The 21,165-nt window shown below is 40.1% G+C and overlaps 1 protein-coding gene and 1 long non-coding RNA gene across 3 annotated transcripts in view; one reads left to right on the top strand and one right to left on the bottom strand.

Moving 5' to 3' along the window:
• The window catches only part of LOC131409724 (uncharacterized), a 28,060-nt gene extending 13,791 nt beyond the window's left edge, over positions 1 to 14,269 (top strand). The window contains exons 3-4 of the long non-coding RNA XR_009220986.1: positions 12,131 to 12,514; positions 14,243 to 14,269. This is a non-coding gene — a long non-coding RNA (uncharacterized LOC131409724). The remainder of the gene's footprint in view (positions 1 to 12,130; positions 12,515 to 14,242) is intronic.
• ANXA3 (annexin A3) overlaps positions 1 to 21,165 on the bottom strand; it is a 59,657-nt gene that overhangs the window by 17,482 nt on the left and 21,010 nt on the right. For both annotated transcript variants that reach the window (XM_058547338.1, XM_058547339.1), the window contains exons 4-10: positions 19,548 to 19,642; positions 16,523 to 16,636; positions 13,220 to 13,310; positions 8,358 to 8,437; positions 5,410 to 5,466; positions 4,958 to 5,051; positions 3,430 to 3,525 (exon numbers count right to left, since the gene is read on the bottom strand). In XM_058547338.1, coding sequence (XP_058403321.1) covers positions 3,430 to 3,525; positions 4,958 to 5,051; positions 5,410 to 5,466; positions 8,358 to 8,437; positions 13,220 to 13,310; positions 16,523 to 16,636; positions 19,548 to 19,642 — 627 coding nt within the window. The remainder of the gene's footprint in view (positions 1 to 3,429; positions 3,526 to 4,957; positions 5,052 to 5,409; positions 5,467 to 8,357; positions 8,438 to 13,219; positions 13,311 to 16,522; positions 16,637 to 19,547; positions 19,643 to 21,165) is intronic.

The following is a 21,165-nucleotide window of genomic DNA, read 5'->3' as shown; positions in this document are numbered from 1 at the left end:
AATGGAAAGATTTTCTCTTAAGTGACTGGATTAGAATTTACAGGCTGGTTAGAGTAATTATATTAGAACCAGAACCTGTAATCTTAATTCAGTCACCAAAAAAATACTACAATCTTTCAATTCTTTATTTTGAAATAACAAGTAAAGCAGAACCAAAACCAGAAAAAGGAAATTGGCAAAAACACGAGTTTAAAAAAAATTTTTTTAAATTAATTATCTTCTAAATAAAAGTGAAAATAGTCCAGAATAGAAAAGTCTGTAGAGAGTAAACCTATTCACTGCAACACAATTACTTTTACAATCTTAATTCTGATCTTCAGGTAGGAATCTGACCTAAAGTGAATGAATTTTATAATGAATTTTGGAGATCCGAACAAGAATAAGTGGCTTTATCACAGTGGCTTACAGACCCTCTTAAGGCAAAGCTAAAAGGCCTTTAGTTTGTGTAAGCGACTTGAGGGGAATAGGAGAAGTGTACTAGAAACTCAAACATGGAATCTGGGACAAACACGAAAACAGTGTTAGATGTGAAGTTGTCTGAGAAGAAACCAACCATTTTTACCTACTTTTTCTCAAACTCATATTAAGCAAGTCTTAATTTGATCAAATGTTGTTATGCCCACTTGAATCCTATTAGGCTTTTCAATCATCTCCCTGTCCCTAAACTAAATCCTTATAGAATTCTTTCTTTTCATAATCCTGTAGCTTGTCCTCTGCTTTATGTTCTTAACCACCAGGTTTGTTCTTCATGTCTGAAAATTTGGGGCAGCGGCGGTATGTGTGGTGGTCAGGAAGCTTGTGTTAGCCCCCAACATTGTAAGTAGGGAAACTCAGGGAGTCCATTCAAGTTGCCCATTGTTTACCCTCTGTGTTGTCTTGGCCAAACTTTAGTCAGGCCTCTCTCCTCCCCCAGGTCCCTGAACTCTGGCTTGGCCCCAGCCTGAGCAAGCACTAAAATGCAGAACAAACCCCCTTATCAGCTTATCCCAAGAATCAGTTGACACAGCAAGATGTGTTTCCCATCAAACCCCAGTGATCATACCCTCTTGCTTGTTCAACTTCCCCTTAACCATCTGCTAAGGTCTGCTTACCCCGCCCTATAAAAGAAAAGCCTTTCCTGTCTGATTTGAGACTCTTGCACATTTCTGAGATCAAAGTGTCCTTCCTATTGCAATAGTCTTTTTGAATAAAGACTCTCCTTATCTAAGTCCAGATTTGACAACGAGCAATGTTCCTATTACACGTCTAAGATGGTACAGCTCAGACGGTTTTTCATGTCAAAAACTATGTGGTGACGTACTGTATTAGCTTCCTTGTATATGAAGTATCCAGAATAGGCAGATATCTATCGATGCAGGAAGTAGAATAGTGGTCACCAGGGGCTGCGGGTGACTGCCAGTGGGTACAGGGTTTCTTCCGGAGCTGACGAAAATATCCTAAACTTAGTCTGTGGTGATGGTTGTACAACTCTGTGAATATACTAAAAAGCACTGAATTGCACACTTTGAACAGGTGAACTTTATGGTATGTGTGTTATATCTCAGTAAAGATATTAAAAAAAACTGATGTATTCCAATAAATCTACCGACTGAAATAGAAAATGAAAGTGTGACATATCTTGAACTTTAAATTAGTTGAATTACAAGGTCTTTCTTTTACTTGATAAGATAATGTACATTATCGCCCAAATTTAGTGCATAATTCAACGTCTATTTCCAAGAATCCTTCTTCGCTCAATGAGTGAGAGTTTGTATATCTCAATAAAGTTTTCAAATATTACAGCAGGTAAGGTAAAAAGCAGCAAAACTGATGTAAAGATTAACAATATGAAATGGAAAAAAAATTAACTGGCTATATCATTGCCACTGGAATATTCTCAGAACTAATTATGGAGATTGATCTCTATTCCATTTTTTTAATTGAAAAGGAAGCTTTTTTTCTTTCTTGGCCAATCTTTTAGCAGTTCAGTCAGAGTCAACAGTATTTTTTTTTGAGCAGCATTTGGATAAAGAATCCTATTCTTGGCATTGAAGAGAAGATCAGAAGTTAAGTGAAACAACATATGTGGAGGACGCCCTGAGAATGGGGCCTGGAACTTAGTGAGTGCTTGCTCCCTGCTATATTTTCTGTAATTTACTTTAAAATACTTCAGCACACACTGTGTGATATATGAGTGTTTCAGTGTATGTCTATATTGCAGCACATCAGGGTGGCTGATGAACATCACAGACCATGGAGCCCACTGCCTGGGTTAGAAGCCCAGCTCTACCATGTAGTCCCTGAGTAACCTGGGGAAGAATTTCACCTCTTTGTGCCTCAGGTTTACCATCTCTGTCAAGGGGGTAATAAGAGTCCCTAATCCGTGGGATTGGTATGAGGCTTAAATGGGTTGATATTTGTAAAGAGTTTAGCATAGTGCCGAGCACATGGAAAGTGCCAGATGAGTGTTTAAAAATACAATATGAGGAATCCTAATTGGGAGTTCACCTCCAGAAGTAGTAATTAACATTTCAAAGATGAATCAGAGGCTCACTCCAAAGGAGGTTACCCTTAGCCATCAGCTATCTTTATCCCACTAGAGGAGCTATTAATTATGATGATGGATGTTAGAAATGATTTTTCATTGATGAAATGACAAGATGTGTGGAGTACAAGTACTCCCACACCAGCAGTAATGGAGAAGAAGCCTGGAGCAAGCCCAGTAACCACTCTAAATTGGAGTGGCTTAGGACTCCAAACAATCCTGTGTACGTACGAGCACTTAATAGATTTTGTTGACTGACTCTGATTAGAAGAGTCATTGAATCCTATCTTTGAATAGCGTCTCATTCCTTTGAAAGCATCTTTCTTGCAAGGAGTTCTCCAGGTGCCTAACAGGACAGACAGCTGAGACCTCACTGAAAAGATGGATCAGCTTGCATAACGGTGTTTTTGTCTGCTTGTTGATCCACGTGTCTCTCTAGGAACGGATTCAGTCTGTGACTTTCTTTTTGACATACTCCCTGCTAGTATGGCCAAGGAGAAGGACACCTATAGTTCCGACCTGGGCTCAACTTTGGGAGGCCACTGACATCTTCCAAAAATAACTAAAAATGCTGAATTACCAAATTGGCTTGGGTCTCAGTTTTCAATAAGGCTCAATAAAAATGTTAGTAGAAATGTAATAATTTCATCTCTCAAGTTTACAATCCAAGCATGGTGATAAGCCAAATACAAAGTTAAAAGCAAAGTAAGACCTAAAAGGACAACTTTTTCATGCATCCATTTAATAATATTTGTTGAGCATATTGTGTGTACCGTAGACTGTGCTGGGGGCTGTGGGGAGCTTAAAGATGGATCAGTCAGGATTCTTACACGAAAGGAGATAACATTGACATCGATTTAAAACAAGTGCAGAGTAACTCAGTTTATAAGCACTCAAGGGCTTACCTATGGCCAGCAGTAAGTCTTCAAAATGCCCAGATAATTCTCCTTTTATGCTGTCCTCAATGTTCTTCTGGCTAATATTTTTGTATTCATCAAATGCTAAAAAACAGCACCACAAAAACATTTAAAGCATCTCAATTGACCACACTTGAATATATTCCTGTTTTTGAAGTGATATGCAGCAAATCAAGTTGTTAAGTGGCAAACTCAAAAACTCCTTCTTTAAACCATCAAAATTTGAGCATAGAAGTTTTTTTTTCTTTTTTTTCAAAAATAAAATCATCTAAAATAAAACCTGAACTTCATAGACCATTTTCTTCAATGATCTCTCTCTCTCCTCTCTCCACCACCCATCGCTCTTCCCAGGCTGTTAGCATCTAAAATAGCCTGAAAGGTTAAATGATAATTTATCTAGTAAGGTGGGCTATTTTTAAATTATAGCATGTGGGAAATAATAGAGTGGTCATTAATCAAATAGTTTTTATCTGCTCAAGAAATCTTAATTATGAAGATTTTTCTGTGCTGAGTAAATCACCCCCTTAGGCAGCATGGCCTACTTCACACTTACCAGAAGGCGTTCAGATTTCTTGATCAGTATTTGCCCAAAAGCAAAACCTGTACATATGTCACCAAGTATGCAGGCATATTTTGTGAGCCAAGTAAATTTTTTCTAAGCAAATTTTGAAAAAAGAAATTTTGGAGAGAGATCTAGGATTGTTCGGTTTTTATTTTTCAAATAAAGACATTAATAAACCAACCATTATATACTATTACCCTTATCTTATAAAATAAATAAAATTTTAATGCCAAAATTAAAGAAGGGCAATCTCCGAATGAAAACGTCACAGTAACATCCTTATGCTTCCTCCTTTTTCCATGAACTCAGCATAAGCTTAGTCATGCACTATGGTTGTTCTCTAGACTAGCACCCGGAAGCCACAGTCAGATGTTCACAGTAAATGGAGTTCTGGGCTTCTCGATGCTGTTGCTTCCAGAATGGCTCAGGAAGATGCATGAGTGAGGGGGTGGTAGCAGTTCCATGTAACAGTTGGTTTGACAAAAAGAGCTGTCCCCCCTGCCATTTACCTTCATATCAGAAAGAACTGAATTTTATTCCGTATTAATGCATTAAAAGAGAGTTACCCTCAATGGCTGGTTTTCCTGGAAAGTGGCTAACTAGGGAAGAGATGGGGTAGAAGCAATGCCATCAGGCTCTTCCATCCCAAGGGAACACCGCTCTGCTCTCACACTAGAGGGCTGCTCCTTTTCTTCTCCCTGCCATCCCTCCTCCATCTATTATCTGTCACTTACTAGGTAATCTACTTGTCCTCTAGGGGAAAACAAAAGAGGAGGGTTGGTTCTGCCTTGAGTTGGAACACAGCTTCCCCATGTTGTTTTTTGACATGTTTATGAGTGAAAATGGAACAGCCTTTGCAATTTTTAACTTCATTTTCCAGAACTTTGTATATTAAACCCAAAAACATTTGTAAAAACAACACAAAGCAAAAAGGAGTATAATGTGAGTCCATACTTAGTTTCAGGTGAGGAAAGCTCCTTAAACACAGGATCTCAGTGAATTTATCTTCATCTGTGCCCCATCTGTTCTCACCAGCATTATAGAGAATCTATCGGACAAGAGAGGAAGACTTAAATGTTATTATGGACATAATTCTCTCTCTCCCTCTTTGAGCGGGTGGAATGAGAAGAGTGGGAGGTTCACTTTATTTTAGAGGTTAGTGAGACAAGCTATTATTCAAGTCTCTCACTTTTAGCAGACTAGCAACCTAAGAGTTGGCGTGGCAGGAGCCAGGGGAGTAACCACCACAGGGGAAAGCAGAAAGTAGGGGTTGGGTGATCCCCAGCCTTCAGGCTTCTCCTTCAGACCGGACAGGAGAGGACAGCCCCAGCTGGTGCCACAGAAATGAAAAGGCAGTCAGCGGGGAGAACAGTTAAAGCAGATGTTTTCTTTGCTCTGTTACTGACCTGGGCATCCTTTTTGGCCAGATGCTCATCCACTTTCAGACTTTCATCTCTTCTGCCCTAAACAGGGAAAACGAAAACAGGGACAATCCTTTTAAAGACAGAAGATTCTAAGACTCGGTATGTCAACCAGCAGGGCATTTTAGAGGTTTTTCTCCAGCAGAGGCCACGTAGCACAGAGGAATCAGGCATTCGGGGCTCTAGTTCTGGCTCTGCCACTTGATTAGCCGTGAAATTTGTAGCAAATCACACAGTTTTCTGAGCCTCAGTTTCTTCCTCTTAAAACCCAAAGATCTTAAGGGAATGAAAAGACAAGCCGCAGAATGGGAGAAAATATTTGCAAACATACATCTGATACAGGACTCGTATTCAAAATATATAAAGAACTCTTAACACTCAACTATAAAATAACAAACAACCCAATTAAAAAATGGGCAAGAGAGCTGAACAGACATCAGATATACAGTTGGCAAGAAAGCACGTGAAAAGATGTTCAACATCATATGTCATAAGGGAATTGAAAATTAAAACAATAAGATACCACTACACACCTATCAGAATGGCTAAAATTCAAAACACTAACACCACCAAATGCTGACAAGGATTTGGAGCAACAGGAACTCTTACTCCTTGCTGGTGGGAATGCAAAATGGCACAGCCACTTTGGAAGACAGTTTGGCCATTTCTTACAAAACCAAACGTACTTTTACTGCACAATCTAGCAATTGTGTTCCCTGATATTTATCCAAATGAGTTGAAAACTTATGTCCACATAAAAAATTGCACATGAATATTTAAAGAAGTTTTAATTCATAATTGCCCAAACTTTGAAGAAACCAAGATGCCCTTCAACAGGTGAAATAAACTGTGCCATATCCATACAATGGAATAGTATTCAGAGATAAAGAAGAAAAGAGCCATCAAACGATGAAAGACACTTAGCATATTGCTTAAGTGTAAGAACTTATTCTGAGAAGGCTACATACTGTATGATCCCAACTATATGACATTCTGGAAAAGGCAAAACTATAGAGACAGTAAAAATATCAGTGGTTGCCAGGGATTCAGAGAGATGAATAGTTGGAGTACAGGATTTTTAGGGCAGAAAAACTATTCTGTATGATGCTGTAATGGTAGACACACAACATTATACATTTGTCAAAATGCAACAAGGAGTGAACCCTGATGTATACTATGGACTTTAGTTAATAATAATGTATCAGTATTCATTCATCAACTACAACAAATGTACCACACTAATACAAGATGTTAATAATAGGGGAAACTGTGAGGGGGTAGGAGGAGGGGCATATGGGAACTCTCTGTACTTTCTGCTCCATTTTTCCGGAAATCTAAAACTGCTCTAAAACATAAAGCCTATTAAAAAACAAAAACCTCAAAGGTCACCACCAACTCTAATGTTGAAAACTCTGTGGCTAAGTGTGAGTTTGTGCTTGTGCACAAACACTTCAGGACATATAGAAAGGTAGGAGATAGAGAGGGAAAAGAGGAGTGCCTGAATTATTTTGAAAATTATAGGTGAATGAAACATCTGACTGTAATATTTTTAAAATGCATTTGTTCCTATTTTCAAACATTAAATCCTTGTATGCGTTTGATTTTTGCATGATTTCTTTTGTTTTTTTTCTGTGCGGCTGCCACTCTGCTGTTAGTTTGCCTTCCTCTTGATCTGTTTCATTCTGCACTCTGCTCCAATAATAAAAATGCTGATTACCATTGGTATTAATAATAATAAGCCGCCACCACCAAGTATTGATCACTTCTTGCATGCTAAATACTTCACATACTCTCTCTTTCTCCTAATCTTTACGACGCCCCATGAGGTCTGTACTATCATTATTTTAATTTTACAGATGTGAAAATGAAGACTTTAAGGCTTAAGGTAACTTGCTCAAATACATAAAGCTAGTAGGTAGCAGAGAAGCATGAGATTCCAGGTCTGTTTGATTCTAAAACCCTGCCCTGACGCCCTACCCTCCAGTGCCCCCTGTGGGCGTGTGTGCTCATGTGCACACTCAAATGGATGTGTGCTTGTGAATATAAACCTCTGGGGGCCTATGTTTGCAGCAATGCCTCATAAATTTGGTTTTGTAGGTTCAACCTTCATTAAGGTTTTCACCATTAAAAAAATGGAAACCATAATTAGGATAAATTGTTTCCTAGTGGCATTATGCCTCACTTTGACAAATACTGTTTCAACCCTGAGGCTGAAACCATTGTTAGGATTTTCTCACACATTAAGAGGTGTGTACGTCAGCTGAAAGAGGCCAGTGAGACGTGGCTTCAATCATTTCCTCTCACACACATCTGTGATCATATCTCATCCTTCACCTTACCACCTTTATTATAAAGTCATGAGCCTCTAAAAAGAGACAGCTAGGTGTGGCCCATTTGGTCACAGGAGGACAAATAGTTCAGCAACTCGTCCAAAAGTGGCAAAGATGAAGTTGCAGCAAGGGTTTTTTTTTTAAATCCTGAGACTGATATACCTATTTCTGAAGATCATTCTTTTGTATCATGCTTCCTACTTAATTTAAATGCTAACAAAAGAAATATATATCCTTTGGAGTCCAGAAGAAAATAAACATGTTCTTAAAAATGGAGACACTTATAAGGGAAATGAACAATTATTTTACGTGAGATAAATTATCAGAACATTTTCTAATGTATTGTGAAACCTGATCAAAACACTTTTTAATCCATATACTGACCAAAACAAGATTTTTTTTGTTACATCATTATGTTATGCTTTTATGATTGTGGTTAAACATTATACTGCTTGGTGGCAATGTGAATGTAAAAAGAACACATCATTTCATGAGGAAACTTGCAATCTCATTGTCTCACTTTTGTTATTTTTAAACTCCCTAAAAATTATTATTGAGCATGCAGCTTATTGGGAAGTTAAAAAATAAAAAATAAAACCTTACGTCTGCCAAAGTCAACAGAGCTTTCCGAAAGTCACCAGATGTTTCAGAACTAATGTCATCTCCAAGACTCTTCTTATATACTGAAACCAAATAAGAATGAAATTAAGCCTTGACAAACTGAAAAGTATTATTATAAAACAGAGCAAAGCTTAAATGTCAACACTGGTGAGGAATGAGTATCTGATAAAATAAATCTTGCCTCTTTTTAACTTCCTGGTGCGCTTCTGAGATGGAAACATTCTTCTGGTAACTATTATTGTGTGTGTTGTGGCAGATGCACAAGAACAGAAAGAATTGCCATTTTGGATCAAATTACCATCCCTTTCATCTGACAATGGCACTAAGGAATGCATAGTGGGAGAGACTGGGAGGGCAAGCTGCTAGTTTGCCTTCCAATTTCTATTACCTCCTTTTTCCATAGTAATAGAACCCTGACCTTGATCAAGATATAATGCACACAGCTTAAAGACTACATTCTCAGCTCTCCTCTTAGCTAGGTACAGCTCCATGATTAAGTTCTTGGCAATCAAATGTAGGCAGACATATGTGATATTGCTGGGGAATCTCCTTAAGGGATGGCTCATGCCCATCTTAGTCCCTTCCTCCATCTTACTGCCTGGTATGTAGATTGATACTTGGAGCTCGGGCAGCCGTCTTGGACTATGAAGATAAGGACTACATCTTAGCGATGGCATAAAAGTAAGCAGGAAAGGGCCCGGGTTCCCGAAAGTTTTGAGGAGCTATCATGACAGGCCTAGAATTGCCTATCTCCAGACTTCTTCTACCTATGAGAGAAATACACTTTTACCTTATTTTAGCCACTGTTATTTTTCCGTCTTATTCAACCCAACCCTAATCTTAATGCATACAATTAGGTTGTATTATCTGACATCTCTCAAAAGTAAGAAAGATACCCTAAAACATACTATTTTCCCATAACAAATGCCAACTGTGTGTTCATACATTTTAGTACGGACTAGGTGTAGCTCCTTTTGCATAGACTGTGATGTGCAGTGTCCATTGATTTTTAAATCTCTGTTCTGCTCCATCCATGGAGTAGTGATTCTCTTGGAGCCACTATACACCTGGATGTAGCTGACATCAGATGGCTATTTGAACTCTGCCTGCATTATTATCAAGAATTCTATAAATTAGTCATATGAATGCTTGTCATTTTAAATCAACAAAAGACAATTATAGAACTGTGTTGAGACAGAAACTCTTCCAGCATGATTTTAGTAAGTCTCTTTTATGAAATCTATAATTTTCCAAAGCAATTCAAATAAACAAAATCCACTATAAATATAAATTATCTAAGTAACAATAGCATTTAATAAGCATCATTTTACCTAACAGCCATGATATTGTTACATCCATCCTTCACTCTAATTAGAAAAAAATTATAATTAAAAAATATCAAGCCAAAGAATAAAGCTCTCATTTGTTAGAATTTGGGGAAGCATTTTATAATTTTAGAATTATCTGGATGAGACTTTATAGTCATCTCATGCTGCTTCACCATGCCTCCCTTTACCTCAGATATTTTTCAGGAAATTAGACTAAAAAAATTAAAATTATTTTAATGCAAATTGACAACTATTTTATGCCTTTTGAGGCACAACAGAGTACAGAAAAACAAATGGGATATTTTCATAGTGCAAGAGCCTGAAGCAGAACTTAGAGTTCTCTATCCCTGATTCGGTGTTCTCTCATACACCATTAACACTAGAATACCCGAACAAGTTCAGAATTTAGCTCTCCGTTTATTTAGACTCTATTGTGTCATTGTACCGGATGAGCCAACCAAGGCGTCTGGTCCCTTTCCGAGGGCCAAACTGATAGCCTCCTTCGATGGGTTTCTTATGCACGGGTCACCATTTCACATCATATGACACTGTCACCTTTGCTACAGCTGACTGCAACAGGGTTGGCACCACAGGAGGCCAGTAGCCTAAGAGGCAATCTGGGGGAAGAACTTTGCCCAAAATAATGCTCTCCTCTAGATAGTGCCTTCCTGAGTCCATTGAACTTTCTCTCTTAGACAGTGAACAGAAAAAGAGATGACAGAGTAACAAAGAAGTGGAAAGACCCCCAGAAAGAAGGCACAAAACAGAAGCCAAGAATAACCAGAAACCAGGGGCAAAAATAAGCCTTGAGCAGACAAATACGTGGCAAGGGGAGAGAAGTTACTTGGTGGAGTCAAGAACAGCAGAAGCGGAGAGGGAAGAGCTCCTGTAATGGAAACATCAGTACAGGGAGCAATGCATGCCTGATGCTGACAGAGCGACAAGACAGGTGAGTCCCTAGGGGACTGCTGTGTCCTGAATCTCTGTGAAGCTGGGGCTCTACATGATTGAGACTATTTCCTTCTTTTACTTCTGTGTATTATTAATCCCTATTAACCAAGGTAACCTAGATGCAGTTCCATTCCTTATAGCCTTAGAGAGCTTAACTCACACAGAAGTCAGGTGTCTGCTAACTTTGAACTATGATCACTTGTCATATTCACAAAACAACAGTCCTAAACGCTACAATTTTCACTTGGCTCTTAAAACTCCAATCTCAATCTTGAGGATATTCATTCAATAAATATTTGAATTTATCACCCACTGTTCTGGGCACTGGAGATACAGTAGTGAACAAAACAGACAAATATCCCCACCTTCATGGAGCTTACATCCTAGGGCTGTTTGTACATAAATGCTGGACTCCAGGGAGCCATTACAGGGCAGTCAACTCACAGAGCAGTACCTCTTCTAAGAAACACCAGGAAGTGTCAAACCACCTTGGGACAGAGCCCCTGGCTCTGATGATTTTTTTTATAGGTAAATCTTATTGAACTGAGGGAACCAAATATTTTAAATACCTACAATGTACCCATTTGTGTCTATTATTAAGCAATTATCTCATCTACTCCAAATTCACCCTTCTGTACCCCGCTTTCTGGAGCTGGGATTGGACTCTGCAAATTACATTTCTCTTTTGCACCCCTGTTTCCCCCAACTCCCTGTTAGGTTCCACCAATGGCAGGGGTAGAGGGAGACTGGTAGAGGAGGAGGAAAGAAGGAGATGCCATTTGCTTGCTATTCATGTCAGTGTCAACCCAGTGAAGGGCTTTCATCCTGACAGCAGCAGTTGGCTCCAGGCTCCCAGAACAAGTCACTTCGCACCCCCATGGAGGTACCAGCTCAGCCAATGGAGCCTTTTCCTAGAGATCTCAACTCCAGGTCCTTAAGCATCTCCTCTGAGCCCCTGAGGTACCAACACCAGCTAGGGGGTGCCCCTCCTCTGAGCTTCTAGTTTTTGAAAACCCCAACCTCTTTCTTTTGTTGTCCAAGCCTAGGGGATTAGATCTCTCTGCTACCCCTGTGTTCCCTTTCTGATTTTTCAGTTCTCCAAAAGGTATGTAAGCCATTCTCTATATTAAATGTGCTCTGTTAAAATACCTAGTGTGTTTGTTTCTCTGACTAGACCCTGACCAGCACATCAACAAAAAAACAGTCACTTACCTATCATTGAGGTATTCACCTTCTAAGGAGAATTTCTCAAAGTACCCTCTCTAACACCCATGGGACCAGTATATACCTTCTTTGGACTTCCACTACAGAACCTCCCTGATACACAAACATAGAAACCATGGCTCCCTTAAGGTACTCGGAGAAGGTTGTTGTATAATAAAGAACTGGCTGGTCTTTGACCCTGGTTCCTGGGAGGTAACCTCTAAATCCTTGGAATGTCGCAAATAACGAGAATGTCTTTGTTATTCATGGCAGGTCCCATGAATCACACCTGAGTTTATGCTAACAAGACGACTCAGGATGGGTGCTGGTCACACCAGAAAGATCAATCATGTGATTGCAGGGTTGAGGCTTTGAGCCACATGATATCAGCCTGACTGCCAGGGAGAGGAGAGGGACTGACCGGAGATGGAGCTCAATCGTGTGGTCACTGATCCAATCAATCATGCTACATAATGAAACCCCAACAAAAACTCTGGACACCAAAGATCAAGTGAGCTTCCCTGGTGGTTATCATGCGCTGGGAGGGTGATGCATCCCGAGGACATGGAAGCTTTGCATTTGGGACCCTCCCAGACTTCTTCTTGTGCATCTCTTCATTTGACTGGTCCTGATTTGTATTAAAGTACAACTATCATTGTAAGTATAATGCTTTCCTGAGTTCTGCGAGTCATTCTAGTGAGCTATTAAACCTGACGGAGTAGGGAGAACCCCTGAATTTGTAGCCATTTGGTCAGAAGTGCATGCAGCCTGGGAACACCTGAGCTTGTGGCTGGTGTGTGAAGTGAAGGTAGTCTTGTGGGGACTGCCCTCTAACTTGTGAAGTCACGCTAACCCTGAGAAGTTAGTGTCAGAATTGCATTGCAGGGGCTTTCTAATTTTTACACAGCTAACAGACTTTTGCTAATTAATCCACATGCTCAACACATTCTCTAAATGGTTCATCTAATTTCACACACCAAAAATCATGAGACTCACCTAAGTGCTTTTTAACACATAATATTAATATACAATGATTTGAGTCTCTCATATTAATGAAAATAGTTGATTGAATTAAGCAGTGATTGCCACGAGCAAAATCCACCACAGCTGTAATGTCATATATGCAAAGCATTCATGCCATTGTTTGTAGCAGTGTCTAGCTCAGATCATATTCAAATTTTCTCTGAAAACCCAGAGAGCTGTAAATCTGAAAGCTGAAAATCTATTTACAATGTATCCTCCTTTTTATGTCTTGCCCTCTCAAAAATGCCTTGTGAAGAAGAGATTGGTTGATTTCTGGGAAAAGCAACACTGCTCATTTATGTGTGTACAGTCATAAAGGTAAGCAGAAAATAAGATTACCTGTGTAGTAGGCTTGTGAGATCTCCTTCATCTGCCTGCCCGTCCTGGTGGTTAAGATTTCAATCAATGCATCCTCATTCGTTCCAGTGCCCTAAAAAGGAAAAGGAAATCTATTTTTAGAACACTTAAAAAACGTAATTTCATGCATTTCAGTATTAATATCTTGTTTCACACAGACGAAAAGAACAGTTTTGAGTAAATCAACATAAGGTCTTACACTGCTCTAATGTAGTTTTCTAATTTTCCATATATTTTAGTATTTAATTAAAATGAATCATCTGGAGTTAACTGACATCACAATTTTCAATAACATTTCCAACTCTAATTTAAAAATCAATCAAATAATTCTAGGAAGAAAAAGTAGAAAGGGAAAAAAGCCTATGTCATTCCAGATCAGAAGTGAGCATTCAAACACGTCATTACATTTAGAAAGGGCTCTGCAATTCTTTTGAATGGGTTCGTCCTCGCACTGGGTTGGTCAGCATGCATCATCCTCCTCATACAGGGAGATTTGTAAAGCCTCACTACTGTGTGTCACGGGCTCAGTTGGTTTGGGGACTAGTTAACCCTGAGCCTTGGTTTATAGTGAAGTCACTGAATCATACTGTGACTCCAAGAGAAGCCATTTATACTAGGACTTGAACAAATAAAGCCAATGTAACACAAGGACAGAGACTGAATTCTGTCTTTCTGTGGCAGAGATTCCTAGTTGCCCCCAATATCTCTCCTATTACAATTCTATTAAAAAATAAACTTTATTTTTTTAGAGCAGTTTTAGGTTCACAGCCAAGTTAAGAAGACTCAATACCTCTTTTTTCTTCCTTTCTTAGTAATAGAATTCCCAATTTTTAACTTAGCACACGGCTAGCCAAATAAAGACAACATTTCTCAGCTTCTCTTAGAGCTAGGTTTGTCCATGTAACTAAATTTTGATGGATGGAATATATGTGAACTATCATGTACAATTTCTGAGAATCCTTAATGAGAGGGGACGAATCCTTCTTTGTCCCTTACTCTTCTTAGCTGACTCGGATGAAGATACAATGGCTGGATCTTGAGCTGCCATCTTTATCCTAGAAGTGGAATCTATAGGCTGAAGATGGCAAAGCCTCAAGATTGAAGGAGCCTGAGTCTCTGATAATGGTAGTACCATGGCACCTAGCTCTGCACTGCTTACTCTGAATTTCCTTTGTGTAAGAAAGAAATTTTTCTAAACCTTGTTGGTGAATCTAACCCTTATTATTATACCCGCTAAATTGTCCCCCATGTGGCAGCCACAGAAATGCAATGCTCCGATTTTATTTCAAGAGTGTAGTTGGTTGATAGCCTCCAACTGCCACACCTTTGGATCTGCCACACAGTTCACACTGAGGTCATGCTCTCTCCAGGCTGCCCTCCGCCAACGACTGAGCATGGAAGGAGTACTAGAGCTGGGCCATTTCTGCCCAATGCAGGACTCCTCCAAAGGGCAATGTTTGCTCAGGGGTCCCTCATCAGCCTGCCAAGGCTTTCTCAGAGCTGCACTATACACTGAGGCTCTTCGTATCTGAGTGTACTTCCTTCCCTCTCTCCTTTCACAGGTGTCAGATCAGCATTGCAATCTGCAGGTTCACCCCACCTACCCTGCTCTGTCTCTTCTTTACCTTTCACAGGCATTTCCCCTAGTAAATCTCTTGGACATCTAATTCCATCTTTCCATCTGCTTCTTGGGTGCCCATACCTCTTCCACAGAAAAGAAAATAACTCCTATCCCTTACAGAAAGGCAGAATATGGCTTATACATCAGACCCACACTCCTTCCTCTCCCTGCTTCTGATCAACAAATATGTTGAGCACCTACTTCATTTCAGTATTTCCTCTAGGAACAGAAGAGACAGACTAAGACTGATGAGGTTCCCTGTTACGATGGAAGTCTGTCTTTCAACTGGATGGAAAAAAATAATTAAAAAATGGACAAAAAAATAAACATGATAATTTTAGACAGTAACAGGTGTAATTAAGAAAATAAAACTGAGTGAATTAATAGAAAATATCTGGAGGAAAAGCATTCCAGATGGAAGGAACATCATATACATAAAGACCTCAAGATAGGAACAAGCTTAGAATGTTTGAGGAGCAGAGAGAAAGCCAGTGTAGCAATATCATTGAATTTGGGTGGTGGTAGTGGGAGGAGAGGGTGTAACGGTCAGTTTTATGTGTCAACTTGGCCAGGTTACAGTCCTCAGTTATTTAATCAAACACCAATCTAGGTGTTGCTGTGAAGGTATTTTGTAGATATAATTAAAGTCCAATATCAATGGACTTTAAGGGAGATTATCCTAGATATTCTAGGTGGTCTGAATCAATCAGTTGAAAGACCTGATGAGAAGAGCTGAGGCTTCTCTGAAGAAGAAATTCCACATGTGGGCAGCATCTTCAGCTCATGCTGGGAGTTCCAGCCGGCCCTTCCTGACAGCCTGCCGTAAAGATTTCAGATTTGCCTAGCCAGCCCCATAATCATGTAACCAATTTCTTGCAATAAATCTCTTAATATATATCTCCTGTTCACTGGTTCTGCTTCTCTGGGGAATCCTGACTGATACAGACAGAATTTTAAAAAGTCACAGAGACAGAGAGGAGCCAGAAGGTGTTGGGTGATGAAGGTCATGGTAAGGAGACTGGAGTTTAAGTATTCAAAGTCACTGGAGATTTATGTGGTGATAGTACAATCTGATTCTAAAAACAACTTTATAGGAATAATTTTGGCTGTTCTGTGGTGAATCGATTTGAGGTAGGCAAAAACGGAGGTGGAGGGACCAATTAGGAGGCTATTGATATGGCCCAGTCAAGAGATGATGGTGGTTGAACTAGAATGGTAGCAATGGAGTCTGAGCGATGTGCGCACATTTTTGACACATTTTGGATTAGAGCTAATGGACTTGCAGGTAGATTTCAGAACGTTGAAGAGTGAGAGAAAGTGAGGGATCAAAGACAATACTAGGTTTTGTCCTAAGCAATGGAGTTAATGATGGTGCCATTTACTTTCAATGACAACAAAATAGAGAATTTGACACCTCAGGTCAAAAAACAAACAAACAAAATTAGGCTATGACAATATCCTTTCAGCCCAGGAACATATGGGCTCAAGGTTCCACAACTGCTCCCCATTTCAGGGTTGTTCTACCAATTGGAGAGCATAGAATCAAAATGACGTCCAAATCTATCATATTTACACCCATATCTCAAGTGTGCACTGGAAGAAAGTCACTATTTTTGATGACATAGTCAAATCTTGGGCAGACATGGCTTATAGTGGGTTCATACCTTCATGGATTTTTTCAGCTGCTTCGCATCAAACACAGCCGGGGGAGTCACGAGGGCCACCATGACATGCTCAAAGTTGCCAGAGAGATCACCCTTCAAGTCATCTTTCAGTTCCTAAAATAAAAATCCCCAAAAGGCAAGTGTGAAATACTTTTCCTTTCTCCTTCTCTAGGGCCACCTATTGAAAGATGAACATATGTATCAGTTCAAACAAAAACAAGCCCATCCTCAAGGAATAAACAGAAATGGTGAAAATATTTCTATGGACATTAATCCGCATTTTTGATTGCTTCCAAAATGTTCTATTTTATAGAAGGTTTTCTGAAGGAAAGCCAATGGAGGGGGTTCCATGGTGCCAGAGACAGGAACTGTGTATTAACATGCTTTTCCCAGGTCCTTGATGCTCTCAATGCTTGGGTTGGGGTGAGGGAAGAAGAAGAGGAGAAGGAGCCCTTATAATTCACACCCAGCTTCACTGGTAGGTGCTCTATTCCTGTCTTGCTTCTCAGTGACTGCCAAAGAGCTCCGGAGAGAAAAGGGAAGGGAAGACAGTGGTTGGGCATTTGCTCTGGTGAGACTGTGGAACTAGGAGGCATCAAAAAGCAGTTTTCTGGCAACAACAGCAGGGGGAACCCTAAATGTGGCAATGGAGCAGACGTGACTTACTGTTACTGGCCTTTGGCACTGTTTTCACACATTACATAAGTACAGCCCAACTCCCTTGCTTGAAGGCAGGTAACATGGTTTCTATTTTCAATATTCAAAGGAGTGTTATTGAATAATTATTTTTCCTGGGCCGGCCCCGTGGCTCAGCGGTTAAGTGCGCGTGCTCCGCTGCTGGTGGCCCGGGTTCGATCCCGGGCGCACACGGACGCACCGCTTCTCCGGCCATGCTGAGGCCGCGTCCCACATACAGCAACTAGAAGGATGTGCAGCTATGACATACAACAATCTGCTGGGGCTTTGGGGGGAAAAATAAATAAATAAATAAAATCTTTAAAAAAAATAATAATAATAATAATTATTTTTCCTGCTCTTGACTATTTTCATAAATAAATAAAATCTTTAAAAATAATAATAATAATAATAATTATTTTTCCTGCTCTTGACTATTTTCAGTTCTGAAAGAGAGGCTGGCAGCCTCTCAGATTACTATGACAATGTGGGTGAAGACCAGCATCTACCATGCCTCTGGGTGGCCCAGCGGGGCCATGCTCCTCCAAACCAGTGGAATGGAGCCAAGTGTCACTAGCACTGCTTAATTGCCACAGGTGTTTCCTCTCTAAATGCTAAATTCAACCAGCATCTGTCCTCAACCCAAGACTTTCCAACTGAATCTTATTTCACATGATCTCCTTCTATCCCACTGTGAGAAATGGTTGTTACCCTTCGCCTCCATCCTTCTTCCATATTTTGGAAATCCTGAAAGGCCAGTGGGTCATTCATGTTCCCTATACATGAGTGTGTTGCCTTGCCTAGAAGCTTGGCAATTCATTTAATTCTACAAATGTTTATTGGGCACCTGCTCTGTGCTGGACCCTTAAAGGTGAGTTAAACACAATCCTTACCCTAAGAACATTATGCCCTAATAGGAAAAATAAACATATTCAAAGATAAAATTTCAACATAACATGTTAAGTATCTCATAAAGGGAACACAGAGAAGGTGTCTTAATGGAGTCTGGTGGCTTGGAGAACACTGTCAAGAGGTAACGCCTGAGCTACCTTTGGACGGTAGCTAGACACTCACAGTTCTCACCCGGACCCAATAGCCTGACTGGTCTCTGTTTTCACTCCTTCCTCTCCACAGTTTGTTAGCCACAGCAGCTGAAATAATCTTTTAAAAATATAAATTAGTTTATATGATCCCCTTGTTTATAAACCTCCAATGGTTCCCTATTGTTCTTAGAATAAAATCTAAATTCTGTACCAAACTCCAAGGCCCAGCATATTCTAAGCCTCTCTCCAACCTTATCTCTTCCCTATGTATCCCTTTACTCCCTACACTCCTGCCATATTGGAACTCTTTCTGTTTCTTAGATATTCCCAGCTTGCTTCTGCCTCAGGGCTTTTGCGTTTGCTGTACCTTCTATGTGAAATGCTCTTCCCCCAGATCAAGCAAAGCAGAATCCTTAGTATTGTTTAGTCTTCATTGAGAGTAAGGTAACAACCCCTCCCTGACATGTCTTCACCCCTGATCTAAAGGGGCCGTTCACCAGTTGCTCTCTATCATATCATCCTATTTTAATTTTTTCATAGCACTTAGCAATATCTAAACTTATTTTATTTACTTATTTATTATTTTTCAAGTAGTATGTTAGCTCTATGAAGAAGAGAGGATCTGCTTTTTATACCAGTATGTCTCCAATGTCTAGGATATCTCCTGACACAGAGTAGTACCCAACAACATGTGTTGAACAAATAAACAGTGTGGCAAAGACCAAGTCTAACTTGTTCTTGTATAGTTAGTTTCTGGTACTTAGGAAGTTTTCATTTGCTGAATGAATTAAACCTATAATTACATAAAGATTTTAAAATTGGAAGAGGAATTAAAGATCATCTAAGACAGGATTTATCAGATAAGTGGTCAGATAATTCTTTGTCGTGGGGGCTGTCTTGTGCATTGTAGGATGTTTAGCAGCATCTCTGACCTCTACCTACCAGTTGCCAGAAGCATCCCTCTCTCTCCCACCAGTTGTGATGATCAAAATGTCTCGAGACATTGCCAAGTGTCCCCTGGGGAGCAAAACCACTGCTGGTTTAGAACCACTGATCTAAGGCGGCAATCCTCCTTATTTGACAGATGATGAAATTGCGGCCCATAAAGATCCAGTAACATGCCCAGGTCCATTCAGCCAGTTAAGGGTAAAACCAGGACTCATATTACAGGCTGTTGACTGGATACACAGGGCACTTTCTCTTACACTTGGCTTGAAGCAGAAGATCTGTGGGCACAATCCTTGTGGAGCATCCCTGGTCCATTAGTGATGAGCTCTTTACTGCCTGTTACGTTAATCAAATTGTACCTTTCCATATGCCGCCTGATATTCCTTAACAATCAGCTGCCGCTGTGCCTGCGACCGCTCAGTCAGAACGTTGATGAGTGTTTTCTCGTCAGTTCCTAAACGAAACAAAAATAATTTACTCACCCTCAACCCAAAGATGCTTAATACCTGTTATGAACAAAGGAAAAATTATTAATGATCTGAAACAAATGTAGAGAGGAAAACATTTTATTTATTTATTTATTTATTTATTTTGTGAGGAAGATCAGCCCTGAGCTAACATCTGCCAATCCTCCTCTTTTTGCTGAGCAAGACTGGCCCTGGGCTAACGTCAGTGCCCATCTTCCTCCACTTTATATGGGACACCGCCACAGCATGGCCTGACAAGCGGTACATCAGTGAGCGCCCGGGATCCGAACCGGTGAACCCCGGGCTGCTGCAGCAGAGCGCGCGTACTTAACCGCTTGCGCCACTGAGCTGGCCCCCAGGAAGGCATTTTAATTTTTAATTTCCAGGTTCTCACCAGGTTGGAATCTTTATTCCTTTCTTTGCTTGGCTTTGGGAAAAAAATTAACTTTATTTGTATAGTTTTGAGGGAAGAAGAAAATCATTGTCCAAATATTCCTATCTGTATATGATAGGAGAAGTAGCAAAAGGAATGCATTGCTTTTGAACTAGTTTTTTTCACCCTTATGAGGTTCAATTACTGTCTTGTCACCTTTTATCTTACTCTTATCTCCAAACTTGATATCAGAATCTTTTTTCCTCTAGAAAAAAAGGAACCAACATTTATTGAGAACCTGCCGTGTACTAGGCACCTTTTATTCATTGTCATAGTTAATATGCACAGGGGCCTGGGCAGTAGGTATGATGTCCTAAAGATGAAGACACTGACACTTAGTGTCTTGAACCCAGATCTCTGACTCCAAAACATATATTTCTCTCTCTGGTCCATTCCTCTCCCAGGCATTCCAGATCCACATACTTAACAACATGTTGTAAGTAAAGGGCTGATGCTGGCCTGCCTGAGAATGACCTCAAGGTCACTATTTTGTTGGTAATTATAGTATTAAGATAATGTGGGAAGTTGTGTCAGCCTCCTTTGTAGTAGAGAACTACACCTGGGTTGGGGAGCTGTGTCGGTTTGCACACCTCGGGTCTGCATGACTAGAATGGTATAGAAGGTCAATTGGAACTCAAGGCTCAACTTCTCTGTGTTGAGATGACCCCCACACACTTTGGCTACACATGCCTGTGGCAATGGTACACACTCTATGTCACTGATGGGGCAAAAGAAACTGTGTACTTGGCTAGCCCCTGGACCTCCCAATGAAAGATGCTGCCCCACTGTATCTCTGGTCTTGTATTCTTCTACATAGTTAAGTAAACATAGAATTAGATTACAGCGCAGTTGTGCCCTGTGAGTCTGGTTGTCACTTGGACCTGTAACGGCATCTGTATTTGTACACAACTAGATACCTCCAATTGCACAAGTATCTCAAACTCAGCATGCTCCAGGTTGAATCCATTCTATTTCCTAACTTGTCTTTCATTCTATGTTCCCTCATCAACGATACCACTATAGATACAGTCATCTAACCAAAAATCCTGGGAGTCACCCTAGAATCCTTTCTTTTCC

Source organism: Diceros bicornis, chromosome 8 (genome assembly GCF_020826845.1).
Source record: "Diceros bicornis minor isolate mBicDic1 chromosome 8, mDicBic1.mat.cur, whole genome shotgun sequence".
Lineage (NCBI taxonomy): Eukaryota > Metazoa > Chordata > Mammalia > Perissodactyla > Rhinocerotidae > Diceros > Diceros bicornis.
The sequence above is the reverse complement of the archived record's forward strand: the minus strand, read 5'-3'. Positions and strand labels throughout refer to the sequence as shown.